The 27,933-nt window shown below is 34.9% G+C and overlaps 1 protein-coding gene across 1 annotated transcript in view; it reads left to right on the top strand.

Moving 5' to 3' along the window:
- fgf24 (fibroblast growth factor 24) overlaps nt 1–17,642 on the top strand; it is a 19,959-nt gene extending 2,317 nt beyond the window's left edge. Inside the window, exons 3-5 of the mRNA XM_073820593.1 lie at nt 4,142–4,313; nt 14,244–14,350; nt 16,201–17,642. Of these exons, the coding sequence (XP_073676694.1) occupies nt 4,142–4,313; nt 14,244–14,350; nt 16,201–16,479 (558 nt within the window). The 3' untranslated portion in view covers nt 16,480–17,642. The remainder of the gene's footprint in view (nt 1–4,141; nt 4,314–14,243; nt 14,351–16,200) is intronic.
- Nucleotides 17,643–27,933: the final 10,291 nt, after the last annotated feature.

The following is a 27,933-nucleotide window of genomic DNA, read 5'->3' as shown; positions in this document are numbered from 1 at the left end:
AATAATATTTTAAAAGTTTATACACACAACTATGTATATACAAGTAGTGTACATAGTGTACAAAACCAAAATTGCCCCCCACCCTCTTTTAAAAGCTATTAAGGTAAGACTAGCTGCAATCTCAGACTCTCCCAAGACTTTGAGGAAGGTGACTAATCCTTTGAATTCACCCGACAAAATATACCTAACACATAAGTAATTAGATATCTGCAGTTCCTTAAATCCGTCTCTACTGACAGATGTACATTCCTCACAAGGCGGGAACGGCTTAATGAGAGCCTTTTTTCTCCTGGCAAATGGGTCAAGGCATTGTGATTATAAAACTTGCATCAGAATGTTGTAATAGAAGGGGGCGATCACCGCTCAAACCAGGAACAAAAGCCACGGCTTTGAAGAAAACGAGACCCGTGTTGGTTATATAATTCTGTGCGTTCAGTTTAGTTCCAAACGCACATTAGTGTGGCAGCGGTTAGACAGTAGGTTAGAGTATACGTATCACCTGTTTCTCCCGCTAACCATGGCTTTCGTTGTTGTTGTAGGTTTTCCCTGAGAAAACAAACAAAGTTGTTATTAAGGAGATGCAGTGAAAGACGGCGCGATAAGCACAGTTTAAGTGGCGGTGCACTGAAGCGTTGTTTCCTGAGATGCATCCTGCGCAGAGAGTGGTGTCTGCAGATAGGGCCTATCTGACATGCAAGAGTGCTCGGGACGGGGCCGGGCTTTTGAAGTCGCCGTGAGATTCGTTTGCCTAGGTTGGCTTTGAAGGGAGTCGGGCGGCGTGATAAAAAATGTTTGGCCGTGGCTAGCTCCCTGCATAGGCATGCCCTCTGCCTTCCCGCTCCCGTCCGTACGCAACTGTCTGCAAAACACACCTCTGTGTCTGACTAGATGGCCAGATTTCAGAGTAAATCCCTCCGAGGAGAGGCCGTGTGTGCGCGGGAGTTGTGTATGTGTGAGCATTTTGTGAGCTGAAGTTGGCCAAGAGCTGATTCTGTGCTAAACAGAGCTGTTTTTGACGTAAGAGATCATACCAAGGTATGATGACTCCTGTTTGAATATAATCCATGAACACAGTTTAGTTTTCTAGAAGAATTCTGGTGAACACTGCTGGTCAGATCTTTGAAAGTTATCTTTCTATCTATCTACCTATCTACCTATCTATCTATCTAATTTAAAAAAATGAATTTTTATTCAGCAGTGATGCATTAAATTGATCAAGAGGAGCAGTATTTTTTTGTAAAATTCCTACTGTAAATGTATCAAAATGTAATTTTTGATTAGTAATATGCATTGTTAAGAACCTAATTTGGACAACTTTAAAGGTGATTTTCTCAGGATTTAGATTTTTTTGCACCCTCAGATTCCAGATTTTCAAATAGATGTATCTCGGCCAAATATTGTCCTATCCTAACAAACCATACATCAATAGAAAGCTTATTTACTGAGCTTTCATATTCTATATACATCTCAGTTTTGTAAAATTTGACCTTATGACTGGTTTTGTGGTCCAGGGTCACATATATATATTCAGTATTTTATTTAACTAGCTTAAAATGCATTATCTTGGGAAAAAAATTGAATACTTACATTGTTTTAAAGTAATTTTCATTTAATTTTATTTAATAATCCTGCAATAAAAGGTTAATTTAGCCGGTTTTGTCGCGTTGATATATTTCTTAGCAGTCTTGCATTCAGCATGAATCTCTGTGGAAGTTTCTTTCTACTCTGTTGAAAAGATTTTTATTTATTTATTTATTTATTTATTTTTGATACCGTGAGCTGCACTTTTACCCTCATGCTTCCTAAATGTCATTAATTAGGCTGCTGAAAATTCAACTTTGCATCACCAAAATAAATTACATTTTAGAATAAATTAATATAGAAAACAGTTATTTTAAATTATATATGTATATATTTTATAATTTTTATTGTTTTTTTCATCAGTTAAATGCAGCCTTAGATGCAGATAAAAATCTTACTGACTCAATTTGTTAAATGGTACTGTTTTTTTTATCAATATATGAAGTCTTTTATTCAGCTCTTTTAAAATCCATTATCTTGGGGGGAGAATTAAAATAATTACATTGTTTTAAAGTGATTTCCATTTGTGATTTAATCATTCCTGCATTGATGGGTTAATTTAGCCAGTTGAGTCTTGCATTCAGCATGAAATTCTATGGAAGTTTCTTTCTCAACTCTGTTGAAAAAAAATTGTACCGTGAGCTGCGCTTTTTCCCTTATGCTCCCTAAATGTCATTAATTAGGCTGTTGAAAATTCAGCTTTTCATCACAAAAATAAATAACATTTTAAAATATATTCAAATAGAAAACAGTTATTTTAAATTATAATATTTTTTCACAATATTACAATTTGTATCATATTTTTCATCAATTAAATCAAGCCTTGGTGAGCATAAGAAACGTCTTTCAAAAACTTTAAAATAAAAAATATTACTGACTCAATTTGTTAAATAGTAGTTTTTATCAATATATTTAATCTTTTATGTAGCCCTGTTAAAATGCATTATCTTTGGAAAAATGGGAATAATTACATTGTTTTGAAGTGATTTTCTTAGTGATTTAATCATTCCTGCATTAATGGGTTAATGTAGCCAGTTGTGTCATGTTGATGTATTTCTTAGCAGTCTTGCATTCAGCATGAATCTCTATGGAAGTTTCTTTCTCAACTCTGTTGAAAAGATTTTTTTTTTTGGTACCGTGAGCTGCGCTTTTCCCCTCATGCTCCCTAAATGTCATTAATTAGCCGAGGTTAAAATAACATGGAGTGGAAGCATGTAATGTGAGCGTAATTAACCACCTGAGAGAAGCCACATAAAAGCTCATTACAGGATAATTACCCCTCGTTTCAGCCTGTGAGAGTAGTCTTGGCTGGGACGGAGATTCCAGGCTTTTTTAGAGGTATATGCTTTCCTCACATATGGAAGGATGACAGAAGAGGAGGAGGAGGAGGAAAGATAGAAGGATATTGGATAAGAAGCGGATTGGTGATTTTCACATAAACCCTCGGGTGAGTGCAAATGTGAGCGACAGGAGTTGCCGTGGCAGGCTGTATTGTATTTTATTATGTTAGTTCTGTGTGTTTGTGTGTGTGTGTACCAGTGCAGCAGTCTTCAGTTGTGTACATGTACTTCCCATACTTACAGGTGTGTATGTGTGATTTATGAGTGTGATTCTTACCTTAGGCAGATATTTGTTTGATGACAGAGTTGGATCTTTCAGGTGGATAATTGCTGGAGACTTGCTAGTGGAAATTGAAAACTTCACTTCTCGGTGTAGCTCCAGGCTTAGAGTATTCAGATGTTTTATTTAGTGAGAGAGAGAGAGAGGCACCAAAACATGCAGGAATCTCTGTGATCTGAAGTTTCATTGATTTTTTTTGTTTGAAACAGTCAAGTCTTTATTTATATAGGGTTTTACAATACAGTTTGTTTCGCAGTAGTTAACAGAATCAATTATGCAAACTTTTTCAAATTGTTAAACAAATTCAATTTCTGCTGTAAAGTCAGTTTAGTGGTGATTTAACATAATATTAAAATTTGAGCCTGTTTACTTTGTATTTACACATTTCTTACTGTGAATGTTTCATCACAGCATGTTTTTCCTAAAAAAAAGTGTTATCATACTCTTTCATCAAAATGAAAAATAGCTTTTCCTCTAAACCGACTACCGCTGTTCTGGCATGTAATGGCCACTTTCCAGTCATTTCCCAATTTATGAAATCCCATCCTCTTGTTTCAAATGATGAAAGTAAAATCGTTTTTTAATGCCATTTGATGCACAGGGATTTTTTTTTCCCCGTAAATGCTAGTTAATGTTGTTGAATGGGACTAAAACTTACAACGTCACAAAAAATAGGATAATTTGTGTACTTTTTGGGGGACTTTATCCAACCTTGTTACACTTGTAGAGTTCCCAGTCAAAAAAAAAAAAAAAAAAAAAAACGGTCTACAAAAGACAAAACCTGTGCTAATTGAAAGACAACAAGTTAACAAAAAGATTGAATCCAAGATTTGGTGATAATATAGTGTAAATGGAGTTTTTAAAAGGCAGTTAAAATGCATGCATTCTAAAAATGAATCAGGAAATAGATCAAAACACTTTTTGTTTTTGCCGATTCTAGGAATCTCACCAGAGTTCCGCCGACTTCCGATTCTACATCGAGAACCACACCAGAGACGACGTGAGTCGGAAGCAGGTGCGGATATATCAGCTCTACAGCCGAACCACTGGGAAACATGTGCAGATCCTAGGCAAGAAGATCAACGCCAATGGAGACGATGGGGGCAAGTACGGTACGGGAGTGTTCCTGTGCTCTGAATAAACCACCCAGAAGAACCTGTAACATTTGACCCAGTTTATAGAATGATTTAAAAGGATAGTTTAACCAAAAATGAAATTTCTGTTATCATTTACTCTCACCCTCGTGTCGTTCCAAACCTGTATGGTTTTGTTTCTATTGTTAAACACAAACGGGGCAGTTATAAGGATTGCACTGGTTATTCTTTTCCACACACTTGCAATGACTGAGGCGTTTAAAAAAAGACACAAAAACCCACATTTGTTTAATAAATGTGGTGTTATAATAGTAGGGTATACAACTAAGCACAATAAGCTATTTGTCACTGACAATAAAGTTAGCCACTATGACAACAGCAGTGGCTATTTTCATGCGCATCAAATTATGTTTAAGGTCTATATTCAGGTTACAGCCATATTCTGAATGCAATATTTATATGCATACATGTTTACAATATTTATGTTTAGGATGTTTGCATACAATATATATGGATGGAATCGGAATTTGAGGAATCAGAATATTAAACTGAATCGGGCAATCCGATTGACTCAGTTGTAATCAGAATATTGCATGATTCATATAGGAATATTTCTGCATGTAAGTGTAGACAGTGAGTTGAATTTGAGAACATTATGTTTATGATGATTACAAGCAATATATACGGGTGGGAATCGGAATTTGAGAAATCAGATTATTATTAAACTGAATCTGGCAATCCGATTGACTCAAATGTATTCAGAAAATCACATGATTCATGTTGCAATATTGATGTGCATGTAAGTGTAGTCAGCAAGTTGAAACTGAGAACAATATTTATGTTTATTATGTTTACATGCAATATACATAGGTGGGAATCAGAATTTGAGGAATAATATTAAACTGAATCAGGCAATCTGATTGACTAAGCTGTAATCGGAATATTTCATGATTCATATTGGAATATTGATGTGCAATCAGTGAGTTGAATTTGAGAATATTTATGTTTATTATTTATACATGCAATATACATGGGTGGAAAAACAATATAAACAATATACATGGGTGGAATTTGAGAAATCAGAGTATTATCAAACTGAATCAGGCAATCTGATTGAATCAATTATATTCAGAATATTGCATGATTCATATCAGAATATGGATGTGCATGTAAGTGTAGACAGTTGAATTTGAGAACAATATGCAATATACATGGGTGGGAATCGGAATTTGAGAAATCAGAATATTATTAAACTGAATCGGGCAATTTGATTGAATCAGTTGTAATTAGAATATTGCATGATTCATATTGAAAATTGATGTGCATGTAAGTGTAGTCAGTAAATTGAATTTGAGAACAATATTTATGTTTATTATGTTTACATGCAATACACATGGGTGGGAATCAGAATTTGAGGAATCAGAATATTACTAAACTGAATCGGGCAATCCGACTGAAGCAATTCGAATCAGAATATTGCATGATTCATATTGGAATACATGTGCATGTAAGTGTAGACAGTGAGTTGAATTTGAGAACAATATTTATGTTTATTATGTTTACATGCAATACACATGGGTGAGAATCGGAATTTGAGGAATCAGAATATTATTATTATACTATTATTATCGGGCAATCTGTTGAAATCAATTGTAATTAGAATATTGCATGATTCTTATCAGAATATTGATGTGCATGTAAGTGTAGTCACTAAATTGAATTTGAGAACCAAATCACTCTGATTCATTGAATGAATCATTGAGAGATCTAACTTTACAAAAAAAAAGATTTCAGACACTGTTCAAGAGCAACTTAAAAACATAAGTTTCAGTGTCTTTTTCACACTGTCAAGTAAATTGGACCACTTATATAATACTTGTATAGTTCCTTTTTGTTATTTCAGAGCTTGACTGTGCTTATTCACTTATATAATATTGAAAAGAGTTGAAGGATGTTCAACAGAAATTCAACAAGTCATACAGGTTTGGAATGACATGAGGGTGTATAAATTATGAAAAAGTGTTCATTTTTGAATGAACTATCCCTTTAAATCAGATATATTTTTATGTTGCATGTTTTCAAATCTTCCTAAATGGCTTTATTTATTGCGATCTCTGGTTTTGAGTGTGCTTCAATCAGTCTTCTGATAATTACGCTTATATAGAATGATTTAAGCTGCCTTTTGCCGTTTAATTTACTTAATACTATTTTAAATAATGCATTCCACTAACATAAAGTGTTTAGTACTCTTCATTAGCTTCATTTAACTCATGTTTAAATACCATATTTCCCTAGAGCAGGGCAGAGAATTTCATCTAGGCCTGCTAATATCATATCTAAGATGAACTTCTTCTCTTTAACATCCAACCTGAGCTGTTATTAATCAAAATGTATCAAAGTATAAACAAAACAAAAACCGCAGAACTGATGGGCAGCGTGCCCCAGCGGTACGAGTGTGAGAACAGAGACTCGGAGTGAAGATAAACACACTGAATGCTGCACTTAACTTTGCCGACTGATACAAGCATGTTTATATTTCAGTCTTGTGCTCGTTTGTGTCAGTCAGAGCTGCTCAGCATAAAGATTCCACAACAAGCACAACCTTTAGCCCTGATTCCTATACCTGCATAATCCTGTTTCTTATGTAGTCTTATAATCCTCGGGATTTCTAGTGCGCCGTTTCTGTTTGTTTCGTCTTGTATGGAGTTTTATACTTATGTCTGTACTTAACTCTAATACAAAGAGTGAGGAGAAATGATTTAATGTGAACTGAAGTTTTTTCTTTTTGTGTCACGTTAGATGAACACCAGGAAGCAGGATTAAGAATATTTCATTTTAAAGGCATAGTTCACCTAAAAATTATAATTGTGTCAATATTTACTAACCTACATGTTGGTCCAAACTTGTATTACTTTTTTTATTTAATGCAATTTAAGACATTATCCACTGAAATTCTTGAAATCGACCTTGCACATTAATGAAACTCTACCAGAGAAGTGTTTATGTCTGATTGATGAATGAAGCATACAGATTTTAAGCAACATGAGGAAGACTAAATGATCATAGATCATCACTTTGATTCACTGCTAGTTTGTGCATATCTTCATGTTTTGTGTTAGATGGTGTTTTGATGGTCAGGACTGTGTTCAGAATTGTCATAAATCTTACAATGTTGTCTTCTCTGGCATTAATCGCTTTGTTGCATAATTGCGATTATGTGAATAATTGCATTTGAACACAAAACATGATGGCTTGTGGAATCAAACTTGTTTAACCATGTTTGCATTCAAATAGTTTTGGATTTGGTCTTTAATGTTCAGTATTTGATCGTGGAAATGCTGGTGATTATTTAGCAGGATTAGTTAAGTGTGTGGTTTTTTGGCAAACCGGTTAATGTTCTTTATTCAGTTGTCAGTTATAGCAATGTGTGCTATTGTTTATTATTGAGCAAGTGTTTACAGCATTGTTGTTGTTGTTTACTGCTTGAATGTGTTGGTGTCAGGTTAAGCAGTTCAACATTAGCTTAGCTGATCCTCTGTACCTGTGTTAGCATGAGAGGAGGCAGATCCAGGTAAACCCCCACACCTGGCACCTGTGAACTCCATGACACACACACACACACACACACACACACACACACACACACACACACACACACACACACACACACTAACACACGCACACTGTGCTCCTCTGTCTCAGCTTTGCCCTTGTGTTTCAGCTGTCCTGTCAACGTTAATAAGTTTGAACATTCAAAAAACAAAAGGAGAGCGGTGCATGTTTTAAACATGACTCAATTCTGAGCTGCGTTTTTAAGAGGCAGACTGAGTTAATACATTAGATTTACGTCAAAAAGTGCATTTAGCACATTTACATTACAATTGAAAAGGTCTGAGGTCAACAAGATTGTTTTTGCACCCTCTTTAGAAATACTTTTATTCCAACCTAATCTCATTACAAAAACATACCTGTTGGAACACTGATGCGAAAGATGCGAAATACGCACTGCCATGTACGTTTTGTGACATATTTGATGGCGCTAAAAGAGTATTTGTTTTTTTCTTCTTCTGCGGAACAGATGAACGTACATCAGGCTTGTGCACAATTCAGAATTTCAGAATTGGCCGCCATTCAATTCATGAGTTGGAATTTGAATTGAACTGACTCCGCCCCACAGGAAGTTGAATTTGAATTGGAGTTGGAATGACAGGAAGTGGAATTAAATTCATGGCAATTCAAAGACATTCCACACAGTCATACAACAGAAAGAATGTGTTGAATCTCACATACAGTTACATTAATTTTGTAATTTAATAGCATAATTTCATTACACATAACTAGTCACTCCTCAACCCTGCATACATTTTGTTCCAACATATAGATAATGATCAAAATCTTGAAATAAATGACTCCCTCAATGTTTGATTAGTTTTGTTCAAAATGTTATTTTCATTTCGAAGTAATCAAATAACACAATGTAATCTGTACAAGTAGTTCAAACTAATATCATTTATAGAATATGGAATGAAATCATATCTGACATATATTGTAAAGCTTCATTGTTAAACACTTCACTTATGTATATGAATTTCTTTGAATTTGTATTGAATTGCAATTCTGCTTCCTTTAATTCAAATTCGAATTGTAATTCTAGATCCTGTTTTTGACATCAATTCAAATTCAATTCAAATTCAAGAACTGAATTGGAATTTAGGAGTCATTCTCCATTCAATTCTGAATTGTGCACAAGCCTGACGTACATATGGTACGTTTTATGTGACATTGGTTTTGCAGGTGTCACCACAGTTCTGACTTGAAGTGGCGCTATGACTCTAACACTCCGATAGTATGAACAAAAGCGAATGTGACATAAAAACGCGATTGCAAGCATGTCGTTTTAGCTTGTTTTTCAATATCTCATCTTTTAGCTCTTTCATCACGAGTCATGTTTTTCACGTGATTTATACCCAAGGATTCCGCTTCCTAAAATGCTGTGCCGGCTGAGCTACCGAGCAATCTTTTTACATCTGGAAAGCGAAACGAGCTATATTTATAACTGTGAAAACGATTACAAATGCTCAATGTTTTACTGCCTCCAATGTTCATTTCTGTTGGAAACTGCAGTGATATGTACTTACTGGTACGTATTTTGCGTCTTGGGAAAAAATTCCCACAGGTACGTTTTCGTCATGAGATCAGGTAGATTTGTTCAGCGAAAACACATTAGATCAGGTGAAAGTGACAGTAAAGACATTTATGATTGATTTTTGTTTGAAATCAATGCTGCTATTTTGAAATTTCTATTCGTCAAATAATCCCCAAAAACATTCTCACTGCTTCCACAAGCTATTAAAGAGTTAATTCACCCAAAAATTTAAGTTAGCCAATTATTTACTCACCCTCCAGGCATCCTAGGTATATAGGACTTCCTTCTTTCAGACAAATTCAATAGGAGTTTTATTAAAAATTATCCTGGCACTTTTTCTAAGATTTACAATGGCAAAAGTTTATCTTCATTAGTCCAAAACAAGTGCAATAAAGTACATCCATCCATAATAAAAAGTGCCTCACACAGGTGTGAATAAAGGCCTCCTGAAGCAAACTGATGCATTTTTGTAAGAAAAATATCCATATTTAAAGGAACACTCCACTTTTTTTGGAAATAGGCTCATTCTCCAACTCCCCCCGAGTTAATAAGTTGAGTTTTACCGTTTTGAAATCCATTCAGCCGTTCTCCTGTTCTGGCGATATCACTTTTAGCATAGCTTAGCATAGATCATTGAATCCTATTAGACCAATAGCATCGCGTTCAAAAATGACCAACGAGTTTCCATATTTGTTGTATTTAAAACTTGACTCTTCTGTAGTTATATCGTGTACTAAGACTGGCGGAAATGCAAAGCTGTGAATTTCTAGGCTGATAAGATTAGGAACTACACTTCCATTCCGGCGTAATAGTCAAGGAAGTTTGCTGCCGTAATATGTCCGAAGCAGGCGGAGTATTATCAGAAATGAGTTCCCAGCTAGTTTAGCATTTGCACATGTGCTGCGTGGTATTACTGCTCCTGCTTCAGCCTTATTACGGCAGCAAACTTCCTTGACTATTACGCCGGAATGGGAGTGTAGTTCCTAATCTTATCAGCCTAGAAAATTGAAGCTTTGCATTTCCACCGGTCTTAGTACACGATATAACTACAGAAGAGTCAAGTTTTAAATAGGACAAATATCGAAACTCGTTGGTCATTTTTGAACGTGATGCTATTGGTCTAATAGGATTCAATGATCTATGCTAAGCTATGCTAAAAGTGATATCGCCAGAACAGGAGAACGGCTGAATGGATTTCAAAACGGTAAAACTCAACTTATTAACTCGGGGGGAGTTGGAGAATGAGCCTATTTCCAAAAAAAGTGGAGTGTTCCTTTAAAACAAATCACTTTAATCTATCTTTGTAGGTAAAAACAGCACCAGTCACAAATTAGAAGTTCAAAACAAGGATTTGTAAAGAAAAATGTTGGAGGATTTTAATATAAACCGAGAGGAGACTGGTTTTAATTTGCTCAAGTTAGGAAACTTTGCTTTCTTTTGGTCCTGTAAACAAACGCTGGTTTGTGCGAGACTTACCAGCGCATGCACAACCCCAACATCCTACGTCATCCGTCCGGAGCTGCTTCCGTGTACAACCAGTTGGTGTCAGATAGATAAAAGTGATTATTACATTTTAAATATAGATATTTTTCTTACAAAAATGCATCGATTCACAACAGGAGGCCTTTATTCACCCCCCGGAGCTGTGTGAGGAACTTTTTATTATGGAATGATGCACTTTATTGGACATGTTTTGGACTGTTGAAGAGAAACACCCACCCATTATTTGCCGGGATAATTTTTAATATAACTCCGATTGTATTTGTCTGAAAGAAAGAAGTCATATTGAGGGTGAGTAAATAATGGGCTAATTTTCATTTTTGGGTGAACTGACCCTTTAAGAAATGTTTCTAAATCGTCAAATCAAAAGCATATTAGAATGATTTCTGAAGAATCATGTGACTATAATTTACTGTAATTATATCACAGGCATTTCCTTCGAGGACGCAAGGGAGACAGTGCCTCCTCAAAATATTGAATGCGAAACGCAAGTATTACAAAATATAACATTAAAGCGCGTTTTTCTAAAGAAACATTGTCTAAGAGTGAGCCCATTGAGTTTTAACAGACCCCCTAAAGCATGCAGTGAGTTTGGTGGGGGATAACTGAGAATGAATGGAGGAATGTCATATGAGAGATTATAATGCCTCCATCGCAATATGATTGGATATGACTGGTTATGATTGGCTCTGATTGGTTCAGTAGATAAATCCTGTCTTGTGGTTGTGCGTGTTCCACGTTTGCAAATCAGTCTGAATGAACAATATAATGGCAGTAATGGGAAGACTAATTTAAAGTAAGTAAACAACTCACTCTTAGATATAACCACTTTGTTGTGTCAAAATAAGACTTAAAATGGCATGAAATTGAAAGTAAATCTCCATGTCTGTGAACAAGATTTACTGAGCTTTGATGACTGATGATCTGAAAAATCTTAATGTTACAGAAGGTGGCAAACATTGACTTTAACAAGCCAGTTTTCTTAAATAAAGCAAAGACAACCCTATGCCTTATATTTGAAAACACTGCTGGATCAGATCTTGCACTCTTATGTCTCATTTATCAGCAAACACTCGCCTTCCCAGAAGCATCTAAAAAATGTCTTCGGTTTCACCCCTGTTTGGGATAATAAAACATTGATGTTACTGAAAGTCAGTGTGTCCGGTTGACATCTGTGCTTTAATATTAATAAGCTGCACCAGTAGAAAATCAGCCGGTGTGAGAGATGCACAGATGGTGGGTTGACTGCTTTAAGCATTTGGTTTCTAGGTACGGAGTTGATTGAAATACAGGAATATTTGGTTTATTTTTCTGGCATATCTTTCAAGGGGTCTGCGGCACTGAGGAGCGGGATCTTTCCCACCCTCATTTGATCTCAAGTGCCCAGCCTGGATTAGTCGTTCCTCTCATGTTGCCCCGGGCTGTTTTGGAAGGGGACAGTTTTGGTGTTGCTCTCTAAGCCTCTCTTCTTTGAGCACCTTTGAATGGCCCAGTGTGTTAAACAAATGGATCATCCTAACTTTTTGATTGAGTGAGCATGAACTAAAGGCAAGTGGAAACCCAATCCCTGGGGATCTGAACTGCTCCAAGGAGTTTGGCAGATTGCTTCCCCCCAAGAGAGGGACCCTTAACAAAGGTGGTTACAGAGAGAAAGAGAGAGAGCTTTTTAGGGGTTGTGAGGGAGCTGTGGTGTATGATGAATCATTACGTTTCTCTCACAGCTTTGTTCTTTTTTTTTAATAGTTCACATGCTAAATGCACTTTTAAATAAAAAATATACATAGTTCATTATGTACTAAATGCTATTTAGTACATGAATACATTAAAGTCGAAAGTAGTAAAATAGAAATTAGTAATTGTCATACTTATGGGAGAATCTTGCCACAAAAAAAGTGACCAATATCTACATGGAAATAAATAATAAAAAATAAAAAAACAAATATAAATATAATTTTTAATAATGTTTAAAAAATATTTTTTATATCACAAAAATGTATAAATATAAGTAATATAATAATATATGTTTTTCAAATATATTTTGGCTTTAAAAAGAAAATAATTTGTAAGAAATTGTCTGAAATAATGTAAAATAAAATAAAATAAATAATGATCTTTAAAAAAGTGACTAATACTTACAAATAAATAATGTGTATTTCATTAATGTTTTCACCAAAAAAAATTTAATATGACAACATTGTTTAAATATGAACAATATAATAATATATGTTTTTTTTAAATATATGATTTTGGCATTAAAAGTAAAGAGAATATGTGGGAATTGTCAGAAATAATGTAAAATAAAACAAAAAATAAAATAACATGGTCTTTAAAAAAATGGTATTAAAAGGAAAAAAGAAGTTGTGGGAAATTGTCCAAAATAATGTCAAATAAAACAAAACAAAATAAAATAATGTAGAAATATAAACAATATGATAATATATGTGTTTTAAAATGTTTACGATGTTAATAATAAAAATAAAATAAAATAAAATAAAAATGGTTTTGAAAAAAAAAAAGTGACTAATATTTACATGTAAAAAAATAAATAATGTTTTTTTAAGTAGCAAGGGTATATTTGTAGCTATAGCCAAAAATACATTGTATGGGTCAAAATTATCAATTTTTCTTTTATGCTAAAATCATTAGGATATTAAGTAAAGATCATGTTCCATGAAGATATTTTGTAAATTTGCTACCATAAATATATAAAAACTTGATTTTTGATTAGTAATATGCATTGCTAAGAACTTCATTTGGACAACTTTTAAGGTGATTTTCTCAATATTTAGATTTTTTTGCACACTCAGATTCCAGGTTTTCAAATAGTTGTATCTCAGACAAACACTGTCCTATTTTAACAAGAAATATATTAATGGAAGCTTATTTACTTTCAGATGACGTAAGAATCTCAATTTCGACAAACTTAAACTTATGACTGGTTTTGTGGTCCATGGTCACATATGTTTTTGCCATTAAAAAGTAAAAAGAAATGTAGGAAATTGGCAGAAATAATGTCAAATCAAATCAAATAAAAATAAAAATAAAATAAAATATAAAAAAAATAAAAATAAAAAAAATAAAATAATAATGGTCTTAAAATTTAAAAAAGTGACTAATATTTACATGGTAACATTTTTTTTTAACATTTATATATATAAAATATAAATATTTATTTTGCATAAGACAATGGGTCCAGTTTTTTTCTTCCACACTACTGAAGGTGAAATGTATTTAATTGTTTAAGCATCATATTGTCTTCATGAACTCGAAGTAAACTGTGTTTTATCTTTTTTTTCCTGCAGCTCTGCTTGTTGTGGAGACAGAAACATTCGGGAGTCACATTCGAATAAAAGGGAAAGAGAGTGGATACTACATCTGCATGAACAAGAATGGCAAAATTATTGGAAAGGTATGTTTACTATCACACATCAGAACTAAAACAAAATGATCAGATTCAATGTGATTCGCTGTTCTTTAAACTGCAATATGAATGTAACAGCTGATGTATAATTGCAGTTGTGAATATGATGTGTTGCATGTTTAGCGTATGTCAGCTTGATGTATGAGTTTGTAGTTGGGACCAAAACCGCTGCTACTGTAACCAGCTCATGATGGTTACATAATGGAGCCAGTCAACACATATTTTAATACCATCTATTCAAACAAAAACGAACTATTGAGGCGAGTTGTTTGAAGTTAAAATTGTCCTTTTTTCCAAGTCCTTGTAAATGCCATACCGCAAACAAATCTAAGTGGAAAGACCAACACCCCCCTACATTTGCCATGAATAGGACATTACGTGCTTCACTGGCTTGTTTTGAACTGACCCTAAGTTGAAGGGCACAATTATTGTGTCTTGTTGGCAGAAGCTGGTCATTCTTTTACGAACATTGTGCTTTGTAAGACGAGTAGGCGTCCTGTCATACAATAGTTTTATAGTGGATGTGTGAACTGCGGATCAGTTTTTAATCAAACTCTCAAACTATTTTCACATGCATATATTGTGAAATCATAATGAATAGTGTTTTAAAAAGAGTGTGTTTTCTAATTTTTTCTTCACTTAATGGATTATCAAAACATAGTTATATATGGTTACTGATAGCTCTTTAAAATAGTTGATTCTGATTGGCCAGTCATTCTGCAGTCAAATATTTTCCTATAAATTATTATTATTATTTTTTTTTTTTTTGTAAGTAGCTCTTTATTTTATTTTATTTTATTTTATTTTATTTTATTTTATTTTGTAGTAGCTGGCTAATAACTGGGATAAAGTAAACCACAGCAGGGTTATAAAACACTGTTTATTTTATTTTATAATTTTATATTATTTTATTTTATTATTGTGTGAGTAGCTCACTAATTTATTTTATTTTGTTTGGTTTTATTTTTGAGTGAGTAGCTCACTAATTATTTTATTTTATTTTATTTTATTATTGTGTAAGTATTATTTTATTTTATTTTATTTTATTATTGTGTAAGTATTATTTTATTTTATTTTATTTGGTTTTATTTTTGCGTGAGTAGCTCACTAATTATTTTATTTTTTTATATATTTATTTTTTTATTTTTTTATTTTGTGAGTAGCTGGCTAATAACTGGGATAAATGGGATGAGTAGCTTACTAATTATTTTATTTTATTTTATTTTATTATTGGGTGGGTAGCTAGCTAATTTATTTTATTTTTGTGTGAGTAGCTCACTATTTCATTTTATTTTTATTTTGTGATAACTAATAACTAGGATAAATGAACCCACAGCAGGGTTATAAAACACTATTTTATTTTATTTTTTTTATTTTTTTTTTTTATCTTATTTTGTTTTATTTTATTTTGTGATAACTAATAACTGGGATAAAGTAAACCACAGCCGGGTTATAAAACACTATTTTGTTTTATTTTATTTAAAATAGCTGGCTAATACCTGGGCTAAAGTTAACCACAACAAGGTCATGAAACACTATGCTGTTGGGGGTTTTATTTTAATTATTTTATTTTATTTTTGTGTAAGTATGGGATAATATGGAAGCTTGTCCTTAGCAGGGTTATAAAACATGCTGTTTATTTTATTATTATTTTATTTTTTGAAATACAACTTGGCTGTGTTGTTAACAGATTTACCAATATATTGTATATAATAGATAGTATTTTAGTTTTTAAATTGATACATAAAGTCCCAAAGACCATTCAGACCATCAGCTAAGTGGTCATTAAACAAGTGGAACGTTTTTCTAACATTTCATCTTGTCTTTTCCCCCTTCAGCCCAACGGGAATAACCAAGAGTGCGTCTTTGTGGAGGAATATCTGGAGAACAACTACACAGCGCTGGTGTCGGCCAAGTACAAAGGCTGGTATTTGGGTTTCAACCGAAAGGGTCGACCCAAAAAAGGCTCCAAGACCACACAAACGCAACAGGAAGTGCATTTCATGAAGCGCCACCCCAAAGGAAAAGTAGACCCCCTGGAGGAGTTCCGTTTCACGACGGTAACGAAACGGACACGAAGGGCACGGCGTTTAAAACCCAACCCTAAAACAAACTGAGACTCGTGCTTCTCTCCATACAAACACCTGGAGAAGGAAGAGGACACAAACAAACAATGGCTACGGAAAAAGAGACAAGAAACTTGCAAACAAAAGTTCAAAGATGTTTTATTTTTATATTTCAGAAGCGTCGAGTTTCTCCCAACTGTTGAATGTGGGTCTTTTTTAAATGTAGTATTGGTGTCTGTTATTTTATTTATACTGGATTAACTAAGGATGACCTATAAGGAACTAGCGTCTCCTGCTTTGACACGTTCAAAACTCTGGAATAGCGACGAGAGCAAAGCGCACCACCTGGGAAACCTTTTATTTTCATTTGTGTTGCCCCCAACAACAAGGATCCAATATTTTCCACTGGAATGGGCAGTCATGGAGACGCAACGAGAGAGCGATAACACAGTCATGTGACCTTCGCAGGCCTCCATAGGTAAACGTGAAGCTTTGAGTGCAATATTTTCAAGAGCCTCTCTGTCGGATGCCTTTCTCGTCTGAACGGACGCCAGGCCTCCTCTTGGGCCCGAATGCGCAGAACGCTTCGATATTCTTTGTGTATTCTGTGATTCAGCTTAGATCGACGTGCTTTGACTAGCCACATATCAGCTTTTAGCTGTGGTGATAGTGTGTGTGTGTGTGTGTGAGAACCAACAGACGCAAACCTGGATATGAAGGGACTGGAATAAGCGTCTGTGTTGATTATGCCGTCGCCCTAAATGTTAGCTACCAAAACCAGGTATGATGCATCGCTCTTAACGTCCCGGACACTCAACAAGTGTCGGATTTTGACTACTTCCAGGTCGTTCAGCCAATGAAATGGGTCCGCCTGACAATCAGCCATGTCCTTTGTGTTCTAGAACGCTTTCTCTCAGTTCTAGAAGGTTGGAGACAGAGGAAATCCTTTCTGCAGACGCTGGACTCCAACCACTGTTGGTGAGGTCGACTCTCCATATGGGTATAGCTGTAGTATACACTCATCTATATACTCATCGTCTGTCAGACGTTACTAACAATCATGCCACTCGTACGATTAAATAAATGTATGCAAAAAATAATAATTTTATTACTATTATAAAATATTTATTGCCTTTCTCTGTAAATATGACCTGATGAATTTATTTGACCTCTGTTAATAATAATAAAAAAGAGGACTATATATGGAAAATGAACATATGTTATGACTGTTTTTGTGGTTTTGAGGTGTTTACAGTTTTAGCCTGGCTAACGCCAGACCACGTTATGACTTCGTCATGATTCGTGGTCTGGGAACCACATGTTCATTTTCTCGTATTTGAGGCGTGGTTTACGAATGCCCAGAGCCGTTTATTGGGCGCTACGAATGTCTATCAAATGCGCCTGTGCGTAGCTCATAGCCAATCGTTTCAATCATACCGGATGACGTATACAGAGCGATGGTTTAACGCCAAAAGTTGCTCTTTTTTCAAAATAAACTTGCGTTCTAAACTATTTAGAACACTATCTAAGGGGCCGTTCACATGTCGCGTCTTTTGCGCGCTAAAGTTCGTTATTTCAAATGTAGACGCGTGGTATGCGCGCGCATAATGGAAGCGACGCGGTTGTGACGCGCTCGCGTTTTCCATGCACAAGCTACAGAGCGGTTTGGAAAGGAGAAAGCGACGCGCCTAGCGTTTTCCACGCGATTTTAGGCGCGACATGTGAACGGCTGCATCGAATGATAACTTGCTGCCATGCTGGATCCATAGTTATAAACAAACTGCTTCGGTGAGTCGCGACGCATAGAAGGCGTCATCGTCTTGCTGCTCCCTCCCCGTTCTGTGATTGGTTCCCTATCTGAGGTGAAAATTTGGTCCATGGTTTCCATGCTACCTTCCAGCGTGAATAAAATCGCGCTGCGCGGAAGGCAGCATGGGGACACCCAGGCTATTACAGTATAGAAGCAACTGCCAAACTTTTTGGTTTTAAGCATAAACTTCATCGTGCATTTTTCAGAAAACAGGACTTGATATATTAAAGGATTAGTTCACTTCCAGGATTAAAATCTCCTGCTAATTTACTCATCCCATGTCATCCAAGATGTTCATTTCTTTCTTTCTTCAGTTGAAAAGAAATTAGGGTTTTTGAGGAAATCATTCCAGGATTTTTTTTCCATATAGTGGACTTCAATGGGGATCAGCCGGTTGAAGGTCCAAATTGCAGTTTCAATGCAGCTGCAAAGGGCTCTACACGATCCCAGGCAAAAATAAGGGTCCTATGTAGCGAAACTAACAGCCATTTTCTAAAAAAGATAAAAATCTATATACTTTTTAACCACAAATGCTCATCTTGCACTTGCTTGGCTTCACGCATTATGTAGTCACATTGGAAAGGTCACACGTGACACAAGCGAAGTACCCACCCAGTGTTTACAAAATGGATGTGCAAAGAAAGTCAAACGCCCTTTACAAAAAAACAACAATGTTGGATGATTTTGAAGTTGGAGGAGAAAATAAGATGAGTTTTTTCGCTCTACCCTACCTGTTAGAACCGAAGTACACGTGTCAAGCTAGTCAAGAATTTGTGGTTAAAAAGTATATAAATTAATTTTTTTTCGAAAATGACTAATCGTTTCACTAGATATGAACTTTATTCCTTGGCTGGGATCATGTAGAGCACTTTGAAGCTGCACTGAAACTGCAATTTGGATCAGCAACTCGCTGATCTCCATTGAAGTCCACTACACTCTTTTTGGGGTGTTGCCATAGAAGAGCCATTTTTGGTTCCCCAAAGAACTATTCAGTGATTTTGAAGAACATTTGAAAAAATCTGAAGAAACTTTTTCCATGGTTCCATGGATGTTCAAGGTTCTTCATGGAACCATCGATGCCAATGAAGAACCTTTATTTTTTTAAGAGTGTATATGGAGAAAAATCTTGGAATGTTTTCCTCAAAAACCTTAATTTCTTTTCGACTGTAGAAAAAAAAGACATGAACATCTTCAATGTGCAACTAATAGTTGACGCATGCTTAAAATGAACTATTACTAGTCAACCATAAAAATCTTAAGTCGAGGGCAGCCCTAGTCGTTGCAATCTCCAAAATGGCACTACACTCTTAAAAATAAAGTGCTTTAAAAGGTTCTTCACAGCGATGCCATAGGAGAACCATTTTTGGTTCCACAAAGAACCATTCAGTCAAAGGTTCTTTAAAGAACCATCTCTTTCTTACCTTTTTATAATTTGAAGAACCTTCTTTTTGTGAAACAGAAAGGTTCTTCAGATGTGAAAGGTTCTTTATGGAACCGTTTATGCAAAAAAGGTTCTTCTATGGCTTTGTGAAGCACCTTTATTTTTAAGAGTGTAGGGTGATGCAAAGGAGAAGAATTGTTGAATAAAGTATTCTTGTATTTTTATAAAATTACGGTTGAGCCACTGACATCACATGGACTATTTTATTGATCTCCTCACTACCTTTCTGGGCCTTGAACATGGACCCTTGCTGTCTGCAAGGTCAGAAAGCTCTTGAATTTCATCAAAAATATTTTAATTTGTGTTCTGAAGATGAACAAAGGTCTTACGGGTTTGGAACGACATTAGACTTAGTAATTCATGACAGAATTTTCATTTCGAACTATTTCTTTAAGTGTTAGTTCTGACAATGCAAACCCAGACTTATTAGCAAACACTAAAGATTTGAAGGCCCAAGTTTGGAGCCTCACTCAAAGTCAGTTGAAGATGAACCTTAAGGCTCAAGACTTGACAGAGTTTCAGTGCTTTTAGAGAGGAAGAAGGGTTTTGAGACATATTAAACAGGCCCTCATGTGCGAATATGTTTTAGACGGCCTCAACTACTAGGCGTCCAAAGGCGCGAGGGAGTTGGCTTTTGACGCAGGGGTTACGGGAGATAATTTGCCATAGGACACGAGACAAAAAGGCGAACTGCACTGTGGAAGTTGAAGATACGGTCCAGAAGATGTGTCATGGGGAAGTTATGAGGCGTTTAAAGACAGTGAAGAGTTTCTCAGACAACATGGGGATTCAAGGATCATTTAGATTCAAGGTTATATCAACAGAGCCCCTCCTCGCTTTTACATATTACCGCTTTTATGAAATCAATTAGAAGCGAAGGGAGTGAAGGAATGCTCAAAGAGAATGTTCGGAAAGGTATTAAGGTCAATGGAACTATTCCTTTTCCAAATGGATTTCCAAAACTTCTGGTATGAAACCTTGTTCTGGGAGAAATTACTTCTGCGGATGACAGCGAGCTCATTAGACAGTCTGCATGAGCCACTAGAGAGAATTTATTCTACTTCTCGAAGTGTCAATAACAGGCTCGAAGGTGAAACTGAGAGCTCTCGAGGCAAAACTCGCCGTCGGGATGGTGGTACATTTTTTAAGCGCTGCAACTCTCTTTCTCTCCCCCTCCGTGTGTCTCGAAGCTCTTAGGAGTCTTCTTTTTGGCAAAGCTCGGAGACTTCGCTCTCCCTTTAAAAAGGAGGATCAGGAATGTAGGGTAAGATGTCTCATAATGTTGTGTTCTGGAATGATGTTTACAGCAGTAGTCAAGCTGAAAGATGGCCGGTTTGAGGGAAAAATGCCTTTTGTTTAACTTCTCACTGATGTTATCAGACGCCACGCTGCAGCGCAGCCACCTACAGCGCGGGAGATCTGGGGATGTCAGCTGATTTAGATGGCTGATGGAATGGCTTTCTTTTCCCCTTTTTATTATTCCTTCCTTTAGGCTGAATAATAGCAGGCCATATTTTTTTAGATGGGTGTCCCCTCCAAGCTTGAATTACTCGAGCCAGACGGATCTGAGACGATCCTCGAGCGTTCACACACACGAGTCTGACGTGTTTAACGCAGCGCTGCTGTTTTGGGTTTTACTTTATACTCAAAACCATTTTTTTTTGCACACATTTTTGGTGAGGGGGTGAGTAGGAGGGCTGATGCAAGAGGTGATAAGGCTTAAAAATGTTTTAAAGTTGCTGAAAAATATGTACACATTCAAATGACCTCATGGCACCTCACGCTCTAGATGTCAGATAAATCGATGTGTTTTTCTATTTCTCACTCTTTAAATGAAAGGAAAAAAATAGCTTTAAATTGCTTACTAATAAGTCAGATTTCACCCAGAAAAAGTAGGGTATACATTTAATAATAATAATAATAATAATAATAATTATTATTATTATTATTATTATTATTATTATTATTAATCATCATAATTATCATTTTTATTATTATTCAAAATTAAGGATTCAATAACAATAATCATCAATCATCATTATTTTTATTATTTAAAATTTTTTATTACTTTTAGGGAATTAATAATAGTAATAATAATAATAATGATAATTTTTATTATTATTCAAAATTATTATTATTATTATTAAATATCATCATCATCATTATCGTTTTTATTATTATACAAAATTAATTATAATTTTTTAGGATTTAATAATAGTAATCATCATAATCATCAACATTTTTATTAATTTAAAAAAAGTTATTACTTTTATGGAATCAATAATAATATTGATAATAATGATAATGATATAAATAATCATCATCATCATCATCATCATCATCATTTTTTCAAAATTTGTTATTGCTTTTAGGGAATTAATAATAATAATAATAATAACATACCTTTCATTATTATTCAAAATTCATTATTATTTTTAAGGATTCAATAATAATAGTAATAATAATAATAATAATCATCATCATCATTATTATTATTATTATTATTATTCAAAATTTGTTTTTATTTTTAGGGAATCAACAACAACAACAACAACAACAATAATAATAATATTTATTATTATTATTATCGAATTCTAAAAAAAATTATCATGGTTTCCACAAAAATATTAGACAGCAAGTTTTAAACATGTCGCATTCAACCTTCTTGAACATACATAATAGTAATAATAATAATAATAATAATAATAATAATTATTGTTATTATTATTATTATATTTATTATTATTATTATTAATTGCCATTTTTATAATTCTTCAAAATGTTTTATTATTTTAAGGAACCAATAACAATAATAATAATAATAATAATTACTGTTGTTATTATTATTATTATTATTAGTAGTAGTAGTAGTAGTAGTAGTAGTATTAACTAATCCCCCCCAAAAAATGTATCATGGTTTTCACAAAAATGTTAAGCAGTTTTCTACATGTCCTGTTCAATGTTTCTTGAACATAATAATAATAATATTAATAATAGTCATTTTTATTATTATTCAAAATGTGTTATTATTTTAAGGAATCAATAATAATCATCATCCTCATCATTATTATTATTCAAAATGTGTTATTATTTTCGAGGATTCATTGATAATGATAACAATAATAACAACAACAACAGCAATAATAATAATAATAATAATAACAATAAAAATATTAATAATAATAATAATAATAATTATTATTATTATTATTCATTGTTATTTTTATTATTATTCAAAATTTGTTATTACTTTAAGGAATCAATCATCGTCATCATTATTATTTATATTTAAAATTTGTTAATATTTTTGTGGATTCAATGATAATGATAACAATAATAATAATAATAACAGCAATAATAATATAAATAATAATACTTATTATTACTTATTAAAAAATTATATTTTAAAATATATTTGAGAAAACAGTTATTTTAAAATGTAATGATATTTCACAATATTACTAGCCTGGAAAAAATCCAGACCCTAATCTATTAAGATTAAGGGTCTGGCATCGAGCAATGAAAAGGGCCTAACTCAAGGGGCGGCACCAAGCGTGCATTTGAAACTCTCACTGCACGCAATTGGATAACGCCACGACCAATCACAACAATACACGGTGATACACGCTAACTGATAGATTAAACTCTTGCCGTATCCAGTCGGCAAAACAGCATAAACGTCCTTCTTGCAAAGGAACGATTCGAGCGTGGTTTTCTGTTCATCTTTTATATGAAAAGGCAAGTCTAACTCGTTCATTGTAGCGGCCAAAGCCGTTTCAAACAGCTGGTGTTCATCTGTAGCCATCTTTCAATGTTTACTATATGATTCGGACGTCGCAGTGCTGTCGTCATCAACTTAGCTTGCCTCTGGCCCGCCTACATCAGATACACCGATTTGATTGGTTCCCAGAACTGCTTACGTAATGCAGTAACGTGCATCATTGCTCGATGCCAGAGTGTCTTGCAGAGACAATTCAAATTGTGCTCTAGCGAGACCTCTGGATTTCCAGGCTACAATATTACTGCTTTTACTGCACTTTTGGTCAAACATATGCAGCCTTGGTGAGCATAAAGTCTTTTTTTAACTTAATAATCTGACATTTGAACATTAAAAATCAACAAGTGTTTATCCAGAGACTCCTGCCTGCTTTCTTCCTTTGCCGTAACCTTTGATTAGTGTAGGATGACCCTGAAATTGACCCAACATATTGAAATAAATCATACAATCTTCTTTCAAATGCTTCTTTCAACTCACCGCAGTGGCCGACAGCTATTCTTAGGCAAAAGAAGTGCTGACTCCATCACTCCAGCAGTGCATGACTGTCTAGGACGCCACTTCTGCTCTCCTTTAGTTGACCAAGCTCTTGCCTGTTAAAAATATTGCACTCTTGGGTCAGCTTTCGGTAAAAGCCGTAACTAAGGGTCATGTTTTCCACGCCTGGTGGCTGCCAGTCAGCACTTGTTTTCTTTCAGGAGTGACAAGCAGAAAATAAGGTGCGTGCGGCAGCACGGCGGTCACTGTTGCGTAGAACGTTTCTCAACGCTCGGGTTAGATCTTGCGAGAGGCCAAACGTTCCTCGGATTGCTCTCCTCAGCAACCACACACTTAATAAAGGGCCATGTCAACAGAATATTGGTGGCCCTCTATTCTCGACACAGAACAACCTTTGTCTCCTCAAATATTATTTCATTTCGCCTCAGGGTTTTGCGGGGGAACAAACACGCGAAACCAAAATAAAGGTTGACCTCTAATATAATCCTAACTGTCACAGCTCTTTGACGGCCATTTTCCTTTTTTTTTCTGAAACCGCGCAGACGCCGCAAACTTTCGTCTCCCTTCTCAGTGAATCTGACCACAATTGGCCTCCCTGCTCAAACTGTCAAACACACAGAGGGCGTTTTGTGATTCCATCACTGTCTTTACGACCGTTCGCATACGTATAGTGGAGAACTGTTTTTATAGGATTACATATGTAGACAACTATTCTGAGAAACTTCTGAGATGTGCTATATGAAAGTCAAGTATTCGAGATCTGTGGAGAACCATTAATGGAAAAAGAAACAGCTAGAAAGATGACCAGAATTACATACACTGCTGTTCAAAGGTTTGGGGTCGGAAAGTGTCTCTTGTCCACCAAGGCAGCATTTATTTGATCAGAAACACAGTAAAGACAGTAATATTGTGAAATAATATTCCAATTTAAAATATCTGTTTTCTATTTGAATATATTTTAAAATGTAATTTATTCCTGCGAGTTAATGCTGAATTTTCAGCATCATTACTCCAGTTTTCAGCGTCACATGATCCTTCAGAAATTATTCTACTATGCTGATTTGCTGCTCAAGAAACATTTATTATCAATGTTAAAAACAATTGTGCTGTTTAATATTTTTGTGGAAACTGTGGTACATTTGTTTCAAGATTCTTGATAATCAGAAAGTTGAAAAGAACTGCATTTATTTGAAATCTTCTGTAACAAAATGTCTTTACTGTCACTTTTAAGTGAATGCATTTTTGCTTGGGAGGAAAGAAATTAATCACTGACCCCAAACTTTTTAGTGGTAGTTTTTCCTTCACTTGTGTCAATGTGAGTTTGATTTTGCATTCACAAACGATTTCACTGTGACCTATTTCAGAGTGAAAGATACAGGTTGAGTTTATCCATCAGCAATCAGTTGGAACATAGAAAGTGATTTTCTTCATATTAGTTTGCAGTGAATTGACTGGGACGTGGAGATAAATGTCGAGTTTGATCTTTTATTTTTTATTTTTTATTGATAAGACATTTCACATAAAAGACGTTTATATATATATATATAGTCCACAGGAGGAAATAATAGTTGAACTAATAAAAAAATTATAAAAATATAATTTGAAATGACTGTTCAAAAGTTTACATACGCTTGATTCTTAATACTGTGTTGTTGCCTGAATGATCCACAGCTGTGTTTTTGTTTAGTGATAGTTGTTCATGAGTCCCTTGTTCTGAACAGTTAAACTGCCAGCTGTTCTTCAGAAAAAATCCTTCAGGTTCCACAAATTCATTTTTCAGCATTTTTGTGTATTTGAACTCTTTCCAAAAATGACTGTATGATTTTGAGATCCTTCTTTTCACACTGAGGACAACTGAGGGACTCATATGCAACTATTACAGAAGGTTCAAACGCTCACTGATGCTTTAGAAGGAAAAATTATGAATTAAGAGCTGGGGGGTGAAAACTTTTGGACAGAATGAAGATGTGTACATTTTTCTTATTTTGCCTAAATGTCTTTTTTTTTATTTAGTACTGCCCTTCAGAAGCTACTCACATGTTTCCCAGATCTTAATGGATTAATAGATTGTGTTTCCTTCTGAAGCATCAGTGAGCGTTTGAACCATCTGTAATAGTATGAGTTCCTCAGTTGTCCTCAGTGTGAAAAGATGGACCTCAAAAATCATACAGTCATTGTTGGAAAGAGTTCAAATACACAAAAATGCTGAAAAACCAAAGAATTTGTGGGAGCTAAAGGATTTTTCTGAAGAACAGCGGACAGTTTAACTGTTCAGGACAAACAAGGGACTCATGAACAACTATAACTCAACAAAAAAAACAAGAAAAAAAAAATACAGCTGTGGATCATTCAGGTAACAACACAGTATTAAGAATCAAGTGTATGTAAACTTTTGAACAGGGTTTTTTTTTAAATAAATTTAACTATTATTGTCTCAGTAAATGTCTTATGTGAAATATCTTATTCAGGTCAGTACTACATAAAAATAACATGGATTTTGTATTTTATTTTGTTAAAATAATTATTAATAATTTTGCAGATTCAGCAAGGTGTATGCAAACTTTTGACTTCAACTGTATCTTAATTGTGTTCTGAAGATGAGCAAAGGTCTTACGGGTTTGAAACGACACAAGGGTGAATAGTTAATGACAGAATTTTCACTTACTGGGTGAAGTATCCCTTTTAAAAATGCTTATTTTTCAGGGTAATCCAGCCAATATGCATGTGTATAACATGCATCTCAGAATACTGTTTCTATACAGCAACCAAAGCTTCTAACGACAGCTTAGATTGTCTCTTTTATTGAGAAAGCAGGATTATTCCTCTATTTTGCACATTGCACCTTCTCACATTTATAAATAATATGCCTGCACCATCTTTGTATATTTAAAGTCTTTGATAAGACCAGGAACATGTAAATAAGGTCAGTGTTGATGTCACATTGACGTTATATTTGTAATATAAAAGTGGTACAGCAATTTGTAACATGAATAAGTGAGTCTTCTGCTATCTTTCCCTTTCAAGTATTTTACCTGAAAAACAGTGGGTTATGCTATTCCATATTACAAACTTCTAGTTGTTATCATAGTATTTAAAATTATTATCACAGTCATAAACACATTGGTTTGTAGCACAAAAAACTAAAAGTGTCACACATTAAAACTCTCTAAACTCTAGCACAGACAGGTCAAACTACTCGCTGACCTTGTGTACTCAGTGAGCACATGAAATAAATCCCAGTGAGGCTCTTGTCAGCAAGATCTTTTGACCACAACATGACAGAGCTGGACGTTTTTTCTGTCTGTCATGAGAGGGGGATGGAGATCGCCTGGTGAGGAGCAGCATTTGGGCCCTCATGCATGTCCTTGCTCCCGGGGGCCACCAGGGGCCCGAATCCTCTTCTACTGACAGGTGATTCATCTCATTAGTTTCTCTCTTTCTCACTCTCCCTCGCTCTCTCGGGGCTCCTCATTGTCTTGCGATATGAGATGGCTCTTTGTTGCACGTTGTGCAGGGCTGTAATTAGTGAACTGTGCGCGGGGCGTTTTTTCTCACAGAAATTCTTCAAAATTAATCAGTACTTTCCCACTGATGGCAAAAGCCTCTTGACCCCCCTCCACCCCGCCGCCCCTCCAAACAGCCCCTCTCTCCAGTGCAGAGATGCTTTGGGGGATAAATCCTTTGTTTGTTTTGTCAAAAACATACTCTGGGTCATCGCAGAACTTCAGTCTGGACCCTGCAGTTGATTGTGGAGTACGGCTCAATGGCTGTATATCGGCACGGCTGTGATTCCACCGTTGGTAATGCCAATATATTGCACACCATGAGTGTGATATTGCATTTATACATCAGTTCAACGGCACGAGTGTGTAAATACATAAGAAACAACAATGGAGTGTCTTTAAAAACCCTTATTTGTGCAGAAATACTTAAACAGCTGAGCCCAAGCCTCCGATACTAATTTGAAAACGTCACTTTATA

Source organism: Garra rufa, chromosome 16, assembly GCF_049309525.1.
Source record: "Garra rufa chromosome 16, GarRuf1.0, whole genome shotgun sequence".
NCBI classification, from domain to species: Eukaryota; Metazoa; Chordata; class Actinopteri; order Cypriniformes; family Cyprinidae; genus Garra; species Garra rufa.
This window is presented reverse-complemented; position numbering and strand designations above follow the sequence as displayed.